This window comes from Spermophilus citellus (genome assembly GCF_964194105.1).
Source record: "Spermophilus citellus genome assembly, chromosome: 3".
Taxonomy (NCBI): domain Eukaryota; kingdom Metazoa; phylum Chordata; class Mammalia; order Rodentia; family Sciuridae; genus Spermophilus; species Spermophilus citellus.
Genome location: NC_138184.1, coordinates 187,534,332 through 187,552,929, shown reverse-complemented (window position 1 = coordinate 187,552,929; position 18,598 = coordinate 187,534,332). Strand labels below are relative to the sequence as shown.

At 35.1% G+C, this 18,598-nt stretch overlaps 1 protein-coding gene across 1 annotated transcript in view; it reads left to right on the top strand.

Moving 5' to 3' along the window:
* Positions 1–3,268: 3,268 nt before the first annotated feature.
* CFTR (CF transmembrane conductance regulator) overlaps positions 3,269–18,598 on the top strand; it is a gene marked incomplete at both ends in the record, with an annotated part of 159,650 nt that continues 144,320 nt past the window's right edge. Inside the window, one exon of the mRNA XM_081286845.1 lies at positions 3,269–3,321. Coding sequence (XP_081142971.1) covers positions 3,269–3,321 — 53 coding nt within the window. The remainder of the gene's footprint in view (positions 3,322–18,598) is intronic.

Below are 18,598 nucleotides of genomic sequence, written 5' to 3'. Positions count from 1 at the left end.
ACTTTCTTTTCCCCCCTTCTGCTCCTTCCTCTTCTTCCTTCCTCCTCTTCTTTCTCTTTCTTCTTCCTTCCCTCTCTCTCCCTTCTTCCTTTTTCCTCTTTCTTTTTCCTCCTTCCTTGCTTGCTTCTAACATATCTTTAAAATGATGTCAAACACGTGGCCTCTCACTCTTGTATATTTAAAGTCAGTGCTGCCTAAAGCATTAGGAAATTCTGTAGAAATGTATGTAGTCATTAAATGCTTGTGCTCAGGCAATCGACTAGGTTCAAACCCCAGTTTCTTCTGTCATTATATTCTCTGAAACTTGCTTGGGAAAATTAATAAACTTCTTGTACCTCAGTCTCTTTATCTGCAGTATATAGATAACAAAAATACCTGTTCCACAAAGGTTTTATAAAGATTAAAAGAGGAAAATCATGCTGTGTATTTGTCATTGTGCCCAGCATATATGGCAAATTTCCAACAAATGAAAGCTATTATAATATTGTTAAAAAATGATATGAGCTGGCACTTCAGTAACTTGGAAAGAAGAATTTCTCTGTTTCTTATTACCACCATCCACCCTCACCTGGCCTATTGATTTCCTCTGAGATCCACGTTTAGGATTTCAGTCATGACCTTCAGCCCTATTTGAACACGTTTCTGGTACATACATTTGCATTACCACATTAGGTATGTTCCTAGATGCAAATCCTGAGTGTCATATCTCAATTAGTTCATTTGGACAGGTCTTCTAGTAATGTTAAAGTTCTAAATGGTGAAGTCTTTTTCTGACCAAACAAACTTAGACTGGGATACTTTGTGATAAAAATCTAGGGTCTTTCTATGTATGTGTGTATGTACATGCTTAAAATAAAATATTATAGTTAAATGTCATTCATCAAAAATATGTAACTCCAGTGATTTGAGATTTCTGCTTTCCTGTCTCATTGCTGAACAGGGCTAGAGTTTTGACTTCATAAAACTAATGTGGGCAGAAAAAAATGGGCTGGTCTAAGTGACAATATATAAATATATAAATACAGGAAGGATTGTTTGATTAGAAATAAATTACTGATAGAAGAGATGGTTTGGAGTCAGACCTGAGTTTGAATCTTAACTCCACTGTTGTAGGCATTTACTAAACTTCTCTTATATGTTTCTTGAATTGAAAACTGGGGATAATAATGCATATTTATATGGTTGTCTTAAGGTTTATATGAATGATGCCTGGCAAATAGTAAGAACTTGTCACTATTTTATTTATTCTTGAGATTACTTGACAAATATGTGGGGTCTCCTTGAGTCATAGCCCTTAGTCAGCTTCTATAATCTTTGGAACTTAATTCTTAATCTCTTTATTGTCACATGCTTGTTGATAACAAAGAGGAACTGATTAGCAATTTATTTCAAAATGTGTGTATTATATTTGATGGGTCACACTAGCAGTTATAAAGCAAACAGTGGGGGTGGAGAGTGGATGGAGTGAGTTCAATCACATACCTGGGAAAAGTCAATAGTGAAGATACAGCCTCAATTTTTGTCATGCTGGAGAAGAAAAAATGTGGGCACAGGATTTGAAGCAAGGGATTATGAGTTAGAAACACTGAAGCTTTTTCCTGGTCTCTAACTTTATATAATTTGTTTTATATCTTCACTCTTCTTTTCCTATTATAATTAAGATAATAAAAATGTTTCTAAAATTTACTTTAAGATAAGGAAAAATGATGACATTGAAAAATAAAACAGAGATATAAAAACTTGCTGGACACATTTATTTAATTTAATGCATGTTCTCCTCTTTGCTCTTTGTAGCATTATGGAATACACGTTTTATATGTACTGTATTTGGGTGACTACAAGTCAACAATAAGATAATTCACAAGAAAAACACTCTTGCCTTTAAATGATCAGGCCAAAATTTTTACTTCTGTTTGAAATTTTCAATTCAAACTCAATGTACATTTGCTTTTACACAATACGATTCAGGAATTAAAGGCCTGTCTCTTTAAAAAAAAAAAAAAAAAAAAAAAACAGCAGCCAGGCACACAGTCTTCACACAGAAAACTTGGAAAGAAGGCACCCAGATGACTGCCTGCCCAGGAAAGCCTAAATGCCCTCAGAGAGTTCAAGACAGCTTTTTTTTTTTTTTTTTTTTTTTTTTTTTTTTTTTTTCCTTCTCCCCCTGAGTCAGGTCAAAGTGAACTACTTTGCTTCAAAGACTGGATTCCTTTCAGTGTATTAGTTAAGATGTTTTGCTGGCCAAGACTAGGAAATCTGTAGGAGGGCGGGTTAGTTTACACACTGTCCGCTTGTCATTGTCTCTAAGACACACAAAGCCGCCTAAAAAACACAGCTCTGCTGAAGTACTTGCGACAGGCCACGAACAAATCCTGGGCAAGTAATGGGCAAAGAAATATCTCCTCTTACCTTTTGCAGATTTTTTTAATATGCAAATACGACTTTTAAGGCGTCTTTGCCACACTTGAGTTCACCTACGCCTGAAATTAACAAAGCTTGGTTCTTCCCTCTGACACGCAAAGGAAGCTCAGAGGAAGCGCATCAGACATTGCCACAGAACTTTCCAGCTCTCTAAGGCTGTATTTTGATACAGGAGGAGCATATTTTCATTCCCTTTTCAAAATGCACCTTGCAAATGTTACACGAACCAGGCTAGGATCTCAGGAAAGAGGAGGAGGAAGACTCCGGGAAGAGGGCGGCTGCGGGTCCTAGGTCCTGGGTCCTGAAGAACCTGGTGCGTAGGAGAGTCCCTGAGGCTCCAGCGGGGGCTGGTTCTGCTCGGGCCGGTGCTCCTATCCTCGAGTGTCGTGGACCGGACCTGGAGAACGCTACGATTGTCTCCCACCTGTGGGAGGGCTGGGGCTGGACGGTAGGGACACAAATCTGGAAGGACTGCACGACAGGACCGCGCGACACGGGAAGGCTGGGAATCAGAATCGGGAAAGGGAGACTCGGGGCAGGAGGGAGGGAAGGAGGCCAGAAGGAAGGAGCGATCTAGGTGCAGAGGGGGTGGAGAAAGCCACAGGAGCAAATTTGGGGCTGGACTATGGCGCGCTGGGCTTTTAACCTGGGCAGTGGAGGCGGGGGAAGGAACGCAAGGAAAGGGGAGGTGTGTGGGAGAGGGGTGGGTGAGCGGGAGTTGAAAGCAAGTGACATCAGCGAGTCAGAGAAAAAGGGGTGAGCGGCAGGCACCGAGAGAAGTAGGGCGTTTGGCATTAGGAGCTCGAGCCCAGCCTGCCCTGGCAGGGTCCCCAGTGCCCCAGAGACCATGCAGAAGTCGCCTCTGGAAAAGGCCAGCGTCATCTCCAAACTTTTTTTCAGGTGAGAGGGTGTCCAGCGGATCTTTGGAAGGACACGTGCCCATGAAAGGAAGAGGGAGTGAATATGGGCAGAGTTTTGGGGGAAAGAGGAATAATTTTTTAAAGAGATGCACTATCATTCATTGTTTTGAAAGAAAACATGGATATTGTGGAATAAAATTTCATTAAGAGAAAAAAGAATAAGCTGAAGCCAAGTGTTTGAATAGAGAGCAAAATCTATTTGCCACTGAGAGTCAGACTCCCAAGAATCAAATATGCTAAGATGAAATTGATTTTTTTAAATTTTTTTGAGAAATTTATAAAGTTGTTAGTAATAAATTCTTAAGTTTGTTCTTTGTTTTCCCCTTCCATGCCTTGGAAACTTGTCTTCTTGGCACACATACTACAGGTAATAAATGGTTATTTGTTAGCTGAATTTTGGGGAAAAAACGGGATAGAGAAAGTGGGAATTATGTGCCTAAAGTTTTTATTGTTATGATACTGAGTAAGTCTAACAAGTACTTGCCACAATTTCATTATTCTTCTTTTTAAGAATGAAAACAAATCTGTCAAAGTATTTATCTTAAGCATGAACATGATGAGTGATGGACTTTTAAGGGAGGTCAGAACAGTCATGGAAATGTGAAGCATTGGGTATAGGTACTGAAGTTATGTGCAACTGGCAATTAATAAATTGTACTCTTGTTCTACTTTGCATGTGATGTGCAATAAAAGCTTGCAAACTTCATCTAATGAGGTTTTTAAAAATAGTTCAGAGTCTTAGGCAAAGTGTAATTAAATGTAGCATTTCATATTTGAAGTGTTCTTTGGATACCACATCTACCTTGTTCCTGTTATACTTGTATGAATCAATGAATAGGTACAGTTCTCATGGGACCTTTACTTGACTCATAATTCTCCAATGAATCAGCCTAGTGAAGTATTAGAAAAGTCAAACATATTATAAATATGCCTATATATGTGTGTGTGTGGAGGGGAAGATATTCAGCTTTCACATGTCTCTAATGTTCAATTCTTTGTATGTACAATGAGCCTGGAACTCAGGTGTTAAGGAGAGTTCATTGGCCACTGAAGGAGACTCCTCCCCTGTGTATGGGAGAGAAGGACTTTACTCTTTGGAATTACTTATTCTTCACTATTACCTGCCCACCACACATCTGGGGATTGAGCCCATTGCTTTACTGCTAAGCTACACCCCCAGACCTTTCTTAACTTTTATTCTGGACAGAATCTAAGTTTCTCAGGCTGGCTTTGAACTTAAGATCTTCCTGCCTCAGCCATCTGAGTAGCTGGGATTGCCGGCTTGTGCCACCACCACAGGCTTGCAATTACCTTTTGAATTGACATTTCGAGAGCCTTTTGTTACTTTATTTATAAAACTGGCTTATCTGTTGATCAATTTTCCTACTACTTACAAAATCACAATGTTAATTGGCATAATTTATAGCCTTTTTATTAGAACACTTTGAGGAGCCTAAAGCTAATCAGTCAAAAGGCAGCTTTTAGGAGAAGGAATATACCGTGGCTATTTCTTTTCTTTTTATGGTATCAGGGATTAAAACCAGGGGGCTTAACCATTGAGCTACATTCCCAGCCCTTTTTTGTATTTTATTTACAGACAGTCTTCCTAAATTGCTTAGGGCTCTGCTAAATTGCTGAGGCTGGCTTTGAACTCTTGATCCTCCTGCCTCAGCTTCCCAAGCCACTGGGATTACAGGCATGTATCACCGGACCCAGTTTCCCATGGCTACTTCTAAGTAAGAAAGAACTTCAAAATTAGTCATTTACAAAGTATTTTTTTTAAATTTTACTTTTGCAGATTACCTAATACATTTTAGTATAGTTTGGGAAATGCTCTTAAATTGATTTGGAAAGAAAATGTATTATAATGAGTACTAAATTTGTTAAAAGCTACTCATTTCTGTTCTTTAAACTATTTCATAATAAGTTCCTCTAAGAATAGGTGTATTTTTAAAAATTAAGTTCCTATCATTTATAGGAATTGACAATCACCTAAAGTACCAGTGATTATAAACTTCCTATGGACTATAAGGGTAGAAACTTATTTTCTGCATTGGGATAAGCAGTATTGCTTAGTGGTCAAGGGTGGTAGACTTTGGATTCATATTGTTTAGATTCAGACTCTACTGCTTTGTAACTTTGTGACTTGAGACAAGTCCCTTAACATCTCTGTGTATGTATGACTTGACCTTTAAAATTTGAAGATTAATAAGGATTAATCTTTTGAGAAAATACATGTGTTTAGCCTAGTAAATGTTAGCTGCTATGAGTAATATTATTATTGTTATTATTTACCACATTTTGACATTCTTTATAGCACAGTGTTCTTTGTATAAGATGATCAATTCATCCTCTTGAGCATAATTTTGTGACTAACAGTCTGTATGTGCAATGAATGGGCCTATTTGAGAATTTAACTTAGGAAAAATCTCATTGAACATGGCTTTAACATATATTTAGGAAAAAAGTCAGATACTCATATCTTCTTCAGTCCCTTAGAATTAAACTTTCTGAATATGATCCCATTGACTTCAGAGTCATAAAAGTATAAAAATATTATGGTCTGGTTATAGATTTTATCAAATATTTATTTAATTATCTAGAGTTTGTCATTGGAAACAAAAATGTTTGAGAAAAACCTATTTTCTTAATTTTGCAAAGATTTCACATCAAATACAAATTTTGAAAGATATTAGAACTGTCATAATGCATAATATAAAAGAGATTTTATCACAAAAATTCAAGCAGTTTATGAATATTATGGGAAATAAGTTCACTAAGTTGAAGCTTTTATGAAAACAACATTTATGAAGAAAGATGTTTATAAATGGAGGTGATATACTTTCATAGAATTGGATTCATATCCTAGTGGGATCAATTTATAAATGTTTACCTACAGAGGTTATGTTTTCTGATTTTGAGCAATTTTTCAAGTTTATATTTTCTTATAACATTATTATAATTATTCAGTTTTTTCTTCTCTCTTTCTCCATTCCCTGAATTTCCCATATTCTGTTTAATTGTCATAATGTGCATCAAACCATGTGTTGGATGACATAATTGGAATTCTGGTTATTGTATCCATACCTAAATAATCTACTTGACTTGTGGAAGTCCCACAGAAGCCAACTGTCCAAAGTCCAAAGACTGGTTACCAGGGCCTTCCATAAATTCTACAGATAAATCTCAAGCCAGACTGAAAAGTAACATCTAAGATAGAAATTCACAAAGAATTGCATATCATAAGATTCAGGCTAATAGTAAAAAACTTTAAGACATTTTAGTAGTTATTAAGTAGAAAACAATGAGAAATTTAAAAACAGACACACTAGAATTTTCAGAATGGGTGTGGTGGCTAACAGTGAAAATGACACTCCTAAGCATTTTGCCTTTGATCAAAATATTTTTTGCATCTTTTATTATGAAATTACCTTTAAAAATAATATATAAATTTATTTTCATAAGTATATATTAACTTTGATTCTTTATGGTTATTATCTTTTTTTTTTTAAGAGAGAGTGAGAGAGGAGAGAGAGAGAGAGAGAATTTTTAATATTTATTTTTTTAGTTCTCGGCGGACACAACATCTTTTGTTGGTATGTGGTGCTGAGGATCGAACCCGGGCCGCACGCATGCCAGGCGAGCGCGCTACCGCTTGAGCCACATCCCCAGCCCCTGGTTATTATCTTATAACTTGTATTTGATTAAAGATCATATTACCCAGACTGGTCATTTAGTTTAGTTTTTACAAGACTTTCGGCTATACTTCAAAAATCAAGTTTTCATCATAATTCACTTTGTTAACAGTCAAGTACTACCTAAGTTTGGATATTGTCTTTCAAAAAATGTATTTAAAACTTTAAAGACAATTCTTACAGAAGGGAGCAATGAAAGTATAATTATATAAATGTAAAAAAATTCATAGAGCATAATTTTTGAAGCAGATAAAAATACATTATATAAATTAAAGCACATTGTAAAAACCTCCATTATAATTATTTTATATTGAAATTTTATTTCTGTTATAATACATGAATAAAGCTCTAATTATGGCTGTGTCATGAATCTTTTTGCAATTTTTTGGGGGTGTTTATAACAATGTTGCCAAGGAAAATCAATTAGCTACTCAAGCCAGAGTCTAGTCTGGTTCTGACCGATACTTGTGCATTATCGAAGGTTTGACTCTAACAGGGTTAGGCTATCTGAATTAAAAAATAAAAAAATCATAAAATCATAAGGCCAATATGAGATGGATAATTGGTATTCTGATGTAAAGCACCAAGGGGACCTAAATACCATGCATCCACTGAGTGTGGGCAAATGCCATTCCAATGAAGACTGTTCCAAGTTTCCATCTCTGAGATAGGGGTCCCTCTGTTTTCATCAGTGTTGCCCAAACACTCACAAATGTTGACTCTACACCAGTGCCTCAGTATTTCTTTCCACCCATCTTTATTTTGCTGACCATGTTGTTATAACACTGCTCAGATTTTTTCAACTTGGAATACATGTCAATTTTGGTTGGTTTAACTCAGAATTCTAAAATACCTTCTCTACACAGTCTAAGTAAAATTGTAATTATATATAGGTATATCTAAGAAGCATCTGTATGTAAATACATAGTTATATGATTGTTTCTTTTAGTTAATTTTACAAGTTGTAACAATTACCCCTTGGTTTCAAGTGTATTCCAGTGAATGTTTTTATATACTTAGAACAGGAAGCATACAATCTAGTGTTGTTTTGTTTTGTTTTGTTTGGTATCAGGGCTTAAGCCCAGGGGAGTTTGACTACTGAGCCACATCCTCAGCCCAGTTTATTTTGAGACAGGGTCTTACTAAATTGCTTAGGGCCTCTTTATGTTACTAAGGCTGGCTTTGAACTTGTGATCCTCCTGCCTCAGTTTTCTAAGCCACTGGGATTACAGGTGGGTACCACCTTGCCTGGCTGGTTTTTAATATTTAATTCCTTGCTAAAGAGAGCAGTGGAATCTATTTTTCTTAACTGCTTCATCAATATTTTATGTTTGATGTGGTAGTCAAAATATCCATCAGAGCCTGTTCATAACACAAGAGAAAACATGATTTTACAGGGTTTTTGTTGTTGTTGTTGTTGTTCTTTATGTTTTATGGAAGGAAGTAGGACTTAGTGTGATAATATTCAATACATAAATGTTGAAACTTGTTTTAGAAGGTCCTTGAATGAACACTGCTATAAAATATATTATTATTGTTAGTGTCCTTTAGTAAGAACCTGTAATTTCAGTACGATAGAGCTATAATGTAAGTATAGGATTGCCAAACCATCAGGGAAGGGTGTTAACCATTTAGCATGGGGTTATATGTTGTTTGTCAAGACTTTAAAAACACCTCTGACTCAGCGGCAATTTTGGTCATTTTAATCCAATGATTCCTGACGCATCTTGTGTAGGGCATTTCCCTGGATCAAAATCCCTATGATACAATGAGGTCAAAATGGGAAAACAGATTATAATAGAGGTTTGGATGTTTGGGGACACTGACAGATAGGTTACTTTGTAAATATGTCAAGTACTTTATAAATATTTCAGTTGCTTCTCAGAATGAATGTACCATGTAGTTGTTTCAGTGAGAAATCATCATTACCAAGTAGTTTTACTATAGAGCTTTGTGTCACCAGACAGCTTGGGTACCTTTAGCAAGAAGCCTAAAAAAATTCAATTTAATTTTAGACAACCTGATGAAGAGAATTATATCCCTACAGAGCTTGGAAAGATCTGATTTTCACAATTGTATCCAAGTTGTAAGGCTTTTCAAGTTTGCTCTTTTTCTGTGCAGCACGCTTATTACTACCTTTTGACATCAATAACTATTTTAAATTGTAAAGTCCTGAATGCTAGGGTCTTCTCCAAATTGTTTAGTGCAATATTCATACCATTTTTGGACTCTCATATAAAATGGTTTAATAATTTTTTTTTGTGTGTGTGTGTGGTAAGAATGATTCCACGACCAATGTTAGAGACATACATATATTACACACTGATGACAACATTAACAATGCAACAGAGGCATCATTTTGATAAAAGAAGAGGAAGCAGAACTATGAGCAAAATTTTAATACAGCAATTATTCCATCATCTTCTTTGTGACCCTCATTGCTCAGTCTTTGAGAGATAATATATTTGCTAATTTCTTGCTCATAATGTAAGGAAATGATCTGAAGTTTTTTGCTATCTAGGACTGTTAGGACTTTCAGTCCTGAAGCCACACTCAGATATTTTCCCAAAGGAGCTGAGTCCGAACAGAGTTCCTTTGTACAAATGATTCAGGGACAACTTGGGGGATGCTCTCATTCATTTATTCACTACCTTCTGTATTCCATGCAAGGCATTAAGAAGGGAGAGGTGGATAGGAAAGAAATTGCTGTTGTCTTTATGTGACAAATTCTCTCACACCCAGAATCTCAAGCTTATAGAAACCCTCAGCAAGGGGACCTAATCCTGACCAAGGATTGCCAAGGTTTTATTGGAGGAAATGTCTCTTGTATCACACTGAAAGATGGTATTTGGTAGGAGTTATACAGACAGAGGGTGGTGATGAGTTAGTGAAAATTTAAATGCAGAACCAAGTAATAGTGTGTAGGAATGGCAGAAAGAGTTAGTAAGGCAACTTTAAAGAAATCAGAGAATTCTGATCCTGAATTCTTCCTGAAATGAGTGACAGAAATTTGTGGGTGATGGGTCTGGAAACTCTAGCAAAGGCCAGATCATAAGAGGCATGGTAATGTTTGTTTGAGACTTATCATATTGTAAGGGAAAAGCCACAAAATTTATGAAGGGGAGTGACAGGACCATTTCAGCAAAAGAAATGATAACCTGGAAGAATGGCAGTAAGATAGAAGGATGGATCTGAAAGACAATTGATTAGAGGTGAAAGGGGAAGGGGAGAGAAGAACATCTAGATTTGCTGATCTGAACCACAAGGTAAATGAGTGAAGAAGTTTAACTGGAGAAGGCTTGGTGTGGGAGTGGAGGCCTATGCAAACACTCTATATCTCTTTAAAATGAGAAAGGAAATTATATGTGTGGCTCAAATCCAGGTAATAATATGGTTATTTGAAAAAAGTCTTGGACCTCTGAATACATTTTTTTTTCTCAAAATTATAAGCAAATTGACTAAATACTTATTACCAAAGGGACTTCTACTTTTCAGCTCAAAGATAGATTTGACATGTAAAAACTCACATTTCTTCATCTGATGCCTGATAGATTTATTTCTTCTATCCATAAAAGTCAATGTATAGCTAGTATATGTGTGTTGTGAACAAAAGTAATCAAAGCAAATAAATCCTGCATGGATTAATTAGATTATGGAGCCAACTTGGACCAACATTAGTAGTACAGTTAGGCAGTAGATATTTACATAAATTATTTAATTCAGTGCATAGAAGACATAACTACAATGGGATTTAAAATTTTATTCACTATGTTGAGTTTATTAAACTGTTGAAATTGAAACTCAGAGGTAGTAATTCCTGTAATACCAGAGCTAAGTTTTTATGCAATGTAGTTTTATTAGCCAGAAAGATAATCACTATAAAATGAACTCATTAAAGTGAAAGTAATTACTTTGGAATAAAAATGTGATTTTTTAGTTATTTATTCATTCACTTATGCACACATGCATGTGTGTATGTATTTATTTAGAGTACATATTAAGCTCTTGATACCTGCCAGGGATATAGTGATTTAAAGACTTAAAAAAACATAAAAATTTATTAAACATTCTAATTATTCTGCTTTTGCTAGAATTTTCAAATATTTTTAACAATACATCTTTTTCCCTTTGGAATACAAAGCCATCATTAACAGATTAGATTTTTACCTTTGCCCACTTTTTGAAGGGAACCAAAAGTTTTGGTTTATAAAATTGTTTACTCTGCAAAGTACATTTCATATAACAAGCTATTCCAAAGTCACCAATATTATTTTTTGACAATAAAAATTGTTTACTGTATTATGAAAAAATTAAAAATTTCTTATGAAATGTAAATATAAGTTCATTTCATTTAGAAACATATATTTGGTTTAATCTTGGACACAGTTTTTGTGTTCACTGAATTATTAACCTAGTAACTGCAGACTATTTGAACTTATGCAAGTCTTTGGTGATTCCATTGTTTCTTCTGCCTTGAAAGGAAGTAGAAAGACTTTTGTCTTTCCTGGTTCACACTGAGTCACTAATGTAGAATGGGGTCAGATTCTGGGCTAGTGGACATGTATAAATTATTAGAGGAAAACAATGAGCTACCAAGTCTTCATTGATGAAAAGTTGCTCGAAATTTAGTTGTTTTGTGAAAAGAGATATCTAGCTTGAAATGTGATAAATAAATTCTTGAGGTAAATGCTTAGGCTTTTAAAGTCAGGAGCTCTCACTTCATAATTAACAGTATTTTCGATGGTATTGGCTCAGTGCTCCTGAAATATCTGCTGATCACCTGCTCAAAACATATACTAAATATCAATGTAGTTTATGTATATATATGCAATATAATACATATATAACATGGTATATATTTTATGTTAAATATGCAGATTCCTGAGTTCTACTCTATACCTACTAAATCAGAATCTGTTCAAAAAATTTCAACTTTCCAGTTGAAAAATTGGATTCTTTTTGCTTACAAGAATCTAGGAACCAGTAGGTCATTAAGGCCTCAATTCTTCCTCATGTTTCTGATTCGGAAAGTCTAGGACAGGACTTGATACAGAGTTCATAAAAGCTTCCAGAAGATTCTGATCCATGGTTTTAGTTTAAAAGAAAACAAAACAAATAAAGCAAGAGTGAAATGATTGTCCATTATTAATGTGTTTATAGATTCTTCATTTCTTAGATCATTAGTAAAAGATTAGAAAACAGATTTGAGGACAAAGTCTAGGGAGAGGTAAAATATATATACAGGATTCTAATAAAAACAAAACAAAATGAAAAACAAAAACAAAAAGCACCATAAAATGTGGGGTATGGAGTGGTTTCCATCTTCTCCCAGTTCCATTAACCTTCTTTCTCTCCCAGCATTCCTCTTTACGAGTCTTAGAGTTCAAGGCAGAAAGTTGTAAAAATTAGCCATTCTTTAGTAAATTAACAATAGAAATAGTTCAACTTGTCACAGGATTGACTAGTTTCCCTTAAGTGGTCCCCGAAGCTTTCAGCTCTGCCTTCCACTGCCTCCTAACATTTCTTACGCACTTTCTACAAACTAGGGATTATGCATACTATCTCAATGAATTCTTTGAACAATTCTAGATACATTCTACATGTAGGAAATATGTGGTTCAGAGAGGTTAAAGAATTTATATAAAAGCTCACCCAGTTAATTATTGTGAAATCAGAATGTGAATTTAGATGGGTCTAAATCCAATCTCTGTTCTTAACCAGTATATCATATTGCCACAAATCTAGAATGGGATTCTTGAATTACATAGTTTCACTTTGTTTGATTTAGAAAGCTTCTTGTCTCAGAAATTTATTCTTTCAAAAGTTATTCCTTTTAAATTGTCATAAGTATAAATAATATTATTTAAATAAGACATAAGACTTAGTTCTTGGAAGGGCCAGAGAAGCATGCCTTGCACTTAATCACTGTTATTGCTTTGTATAGGTCCACCTACCTTTCTCTGGTGTTACACTATGACCATTGATACCAAGTCTTCATCATTCATGTCATCCATTTTTCTATTTATTTTATTTCTTAGAGCTGAAGGAAGGGGCTGGGCCACCTGGCAGATGGTTCTTCTCTTGAGTTTAGATAAATTCTCTTGAGTTTTGAGTTTAGATTCTTCTAGTATAATGGTTTTTGTGAAAAACAATACTTACTTTTATTAGTGAATCCTAGTTTTCAAATGAAATATTCCATGGAATATACAAATAGAAGTGACCATAATAACTAGGGCTGGGGCTGTAGCTCAGTGGTAGAGCACCTGCCTTGTATGTGTGAGGCATTGGGTTCAATCCTCAGCACCACATAAATAATAAATAAAGATATTGTGTCTATCTATCTACAACAACAACAAAAAGACAATAACTATTCCATCAATTTGAAAATATAGTTAACTTCTCCCTTATAATAAAGGTGAAAATAAAGTTATTCTAAAATGATTGTATGAACCATTTTCTTGGTCCTACATAATTATGGTTTTTACAGTGTAACACTTCTGAAATTGAGGTGCCCTTTACAATTGGTATTAAAAAACAAAATCAAAACAAACTTGTCAGCCAAAGGGCCTAGGAATAAATTGTAATATAGATACTTAGTAATACATAAAAAAGTGTGTGTGTATTCATATATTCATATATATATATATATATATTCCTATAATTGCATTTGTATTTATTTTTTTGCATTGGTTTCACCTCAAAAAGTTGACTTTTAACTTAAGTTTAGTTTGTTGCTTGCTATTTTTTGAGAAAAGTTACTCTGTGATCTAGTTTTGAGAGAAAGAGATAATATTTAGTCTGAAGTTTGTCTGGCATACCAGGCAAGGTAATTATAGTAGAAGTTGCTAAAACTCAGCACTTCCCTGTGCCTTGAAATTATGCTGCTTATGCCACAGGTGAAGGTGCTATGAATTCAGCTTGTCACTGTACCTCTATTCATAGATGTGAAAGGCCAAAAGTGATTCAGAAGAATATATATATATATATATATATATATATATATATATATATATATATATATTTGTACCTGAATGTAAGGCTTAGACTAAGATTTTAATTATTACACAAAAGAAGAAAGTGATAGGTAATTGCATGCCTAAGTATATAATACTGTTAGTTTCTAAAAGCTGTGCATATTGTTTCTTTTTGAATAGATGAGTGTTAAATTGATGGCAAGTCTTTTGATCAATGTCACCTTAGAGTGTATAAGCATGTTAAGATGTTATAAAACCATCATGGTATCGTCTTGTAGCTTGTTATCTATTGTCTGGGTGTTGTACAACTCTCTGTTAAGTTGTGATGAGAGCTTGTGTGAACAGGTGTGCTGGAAAAATGGGTTGTTAACTGAGCTTTGCCCATGTGTATTGTAGTGACATGATTACTTATATAATGTAGAGATTAAACAATGAAGACATTAGGCAGGTTTCTCCAGAGAAACAGAATTTATAGTAAATAAATATACTCAATATATATGATTTATTATAAGGAATTAGCTCATATGATTATGCATGCTGGCAAGTCCAAAATTTGCAGGGTTAGCTGTCAGGCTAGATAACTGGGAAAGCCAATGTTTTTGTTTGGGTTCAGAGGCAGTCTGCTGTAGAATTCTGTCTTGCTTGGGTAGACCAATCTTTTTGTCTGTTTTAGGCCTTCAGCAAATTGGATGAAGCTTGCCTACATTAGGGAAGGAAATTTGCTTTATCCAAAATTCATTGATTTAAATATTATCTGATCCCAAAATATATTCACGGTTGACACAAAATTACCCATCACCTTCTGTGATCACTTTTCATGTCTTAAGTGGCAACAAATAATGCCAAATACAGAGTAACTTTTAGTAAATGGAAAACACTAATATCAGCCATAGCCCCACATTTGTAGTTGGCATGTTTTGAACTCTCTGTTTAGGCTCTAAGAAAGTATTTCTTTTGTCTCATTTTAATTCTCCTCTCCTATGAACTATACCTGTACCTTCTGTAATTTATGGACATCATATTGGCCTCTGCCAATTGCATATTTTAGCTTTTGCTTTGCCACTGACTTTCATCCTCAGCTTTTAAAAATTTATCTTAAATATTCAGATTATCCCATCTGCATTGTCTTAGGACAATATAGAATTTCCATGTTGCTTAGGACCAATATATTGTACTTGCTAGAGATGCTGTAACAAAGTTCCATAAACTGGGTGGTTTAAACAACAGAAATGTGTTATGCTGCAGTTCAGCAGGCTGGAGATCTGAGACCAAGGTGGTGGAAGATGTGGTTACTTCTGAGGGCTGTGAGGGAGAGTCAGTATCATGTCTTTCCCTTGGCTTTTGAGGTCTCTGGTAATCTTTAGCATTCTTTGAATTGCAGAGGCATCACCCTGAGCTCTGCCTTCATCTTCACAGGGTGTTCTCCCTGTGCGCCCATATCTGTGTCTTAATTTCCTCTTTTAATAAAAGTAGCCATCATGGTGACAAGGGCAAACTCTGATGGCCTCACTGTAACTTGATTACTCTGTAAAGATCCTATATCCAAATAAGGTCACAAACGTTTTATGGGAGACAGTTCCATGTTTAACAATCAAGAACTGTCTTCAGGAGCAAAATGAGATTTGGAAGTATTTTGAAACTGTGGAGTTCCATACACATACCAGGTTACAGTAATTTGTGAAACTTATCAAACTGTGTGTATCTCATATATAATGGTACATAAATAAAATGTAGATAATACAGAGAATGTCAAGAGACATGATACAGAAACTATCAAGGAGGGTCATAATAAAGGGGACCATTTGTTCTTGAGAAGAATGAAGTGAAATTTTTGTACAAATCTATTAATAATAGGATGAGGGTCAAATATTAGGAAGCACATATTAATAATGAAGAGTGTTACATATGAAAACATTTTATTGAGAATTAGTGTTGAAGGGAAGTATTAGGATTATGAACTTTAAGTTACAACTCATAAAAGGGGAGGAAATGTTATCAAAGAATGGCCCCTGACCAAGTAGAGACCACCTCACATTTGCATCACATTTACTATAGTCTTAAAAAATGTTTTGACTTTTTTTTTTCTTTTTTACTTTTAACATCTTTGATCAGGAGTAATGGCAAAAAAAAAAAACTATTTGCAGTGAGTATTTTCACATGGGGCATACACATACCATGTTTGTAGAATAAATTAAAAACTTAATTCATTCAGTTTCTAGTCTGTCCAAGGCACTGAACAAGACAATGGAAGTAAGAAGATAAATATTACACCCACTTTATCCTCAAGAATATAGTCTTGCCAGGCGTGGTGGTACACAACTGTAATCACAGCAACTTGGGAGGCTGAGGCAGGAGGATCACATGTTTGAAGCCAGCCTGGGCAACTTAGTGATACTCTTTCTCAGAAGTGAAAAAAAATAAAAAGAGCTGGGGTGTAACTTAGTCGTAAAGTGCCCCTGAGTTTCATTCCAATACCAGGAAAAAAAAAAAAGATTTCCATTTTATGAGGGAATTTGTAAACAAAGTATACTGTGGTTACATAGATCCAATACTTTAAAAAAAAAACTGAATCACAATTATGCACCATGCTGTATGGTAGGTATAAGGGACAGACCTGGAGAGAGAGAGAGAGAGAGAGAGAGAGAGAGAGAGATATGGGGAGAGAAAGACAGAGAGAGATTGATCTATGAGGTGTTTCTCCTTGTAGCCTTATAGTTATGGGTGGGGGGAGCATGGAGGATTGGTGGACAAAGGAATAAACAAGCTGTGGAAGAGCCCCCAGAATGGTGCAGAATGGTGCACATGGGAGGGAGGCTAAACCTAGACTGAAGATAGGCTCATTGGGGGTTTCTTGTAAATAGAGGTCAGGTTTTATCTCAAGGAAGTCATGCATTTTTCTTCAGTGTGACCTGTCTGAACCAAAGAATGCCATGCCTGGTGATGGCAATAGGAGAATCCTTTTAAAAATTAAGAACCACCTTATTATCAATGGTTTTATCCAGTGGGAGCTCCTGCAGAGTTCAAGAGGAAGAGAATCTGGCTCAGTGTTTTCTTTAAAGTTCATTTTCCTAAAGCACAAATGGAAGTAAGAGATCATGACATTTTGAGGTCAGAAAATCTTCCTGAATGGCTATAAAAATGATACACTAAACCATCATAATTTGTGTTACGATTTTTGTTTTTAGTTACCTGATTGCCAAGGTGACCATTTTGAATTCTTAGATTGCTTATTAGGAGCAATTAACAAAGCAGTCATTCATTATTGTATGTTTTTCTCTTGAAAAATATAGCAATTTAGTTTTTATTTAAATAGATCTTTACTCAGCTATATATTGCTTTTATTAAAAGAAGACATAAAGATTAAATGAGGGGGATTTAAAGTAAGGTTCTTGCAATATCATTTCACTTCTATGGTAAGCCTTGGACTAATTTCTATATCCATTCCCTGACTGTGTCTTGATTTTTTTCTGGAATTCAGAAGGATGCAAGGTTGGGTAAGGATTAGGTTATTGCTGCTGCTCTCCTTCCCCACAACTCTGGGGAGCTTTATTATTGGTGCCTCTCCCAGTGATGTCAAGACTTTAAGATAATGAAAGTATAGCTTTGCTCCTCCAACTCAGAAACAGGGATTTGAAACTTAAGTTTTGAACCATGCAATGTATCCATATATATCCTTCCTTTCTCTTTCCTGAAAGGGGAAGAAATGAAAAATGATGATAAATTTACCTTTAATTTGCAAAACTGGCAATTTTTCAAGAAGATGATACAATCACAGCAGAATATGCAAAGGGTTAAAATGCAATCACTAATCAAATCCCATGTTTAGTTGGAAGATGGGAAATCAGCCACAGCTGAGAACCCTGAACCAAAAGTCATGGTGCTCTTTAAATCCTTCTGAAAAATAATCCTGGGTAATAGTTATACAAGGGTATCACAGAGCAAAGAACATACACAAAGTGGGGCAAGAGAGAATAACACAAATGAGAAAAATTCCAGAATTGACTGATTGGTCATATGGCTTGATGATTCCAAGTAGCGTCCTAGAGAGACCATCTTTATTACAACCAAATTTTTAAACTCATCAACTTTGTCTTCTGATGTATCCTCTGTATCATGGTCATCCTTGGAGTATTAGTTCTTAATCATACTTATCTTATATCATTTCTGAAGTTGCTCCTAGCCTCCATTTGACCATTTTAACCATCAAGCAAAATAAGTAAATAAATGAAAATCTACAAACAAGTTATCTTGGAATTACTGTATTTTTAATTTTTTTTAAGTTTGTGAAAAGCAACCTTGAGGTACTGCATGACAAGCATCATAAAGGACTTAATAATTAGTGATTTTTAAAATACACATGGCAAGAGATCATTAAATCACTTGGATGTTGAAGGCCATGAGAAAGTCTAGCATGTGTTTTGTCTCTTGAGCTTATATCAGATACCTAACTTCATTTTCCAGATCATTTTAGAGGATTTCTCCCCAAAAGAGATATGATCTCCACAGTGTGAGAAACACCTTTGAAGAGAAAAGTGAAGTAGCTTCAATACCAGATGTTGAGTTAGTTCCAGAATGCAATCATGGCTTG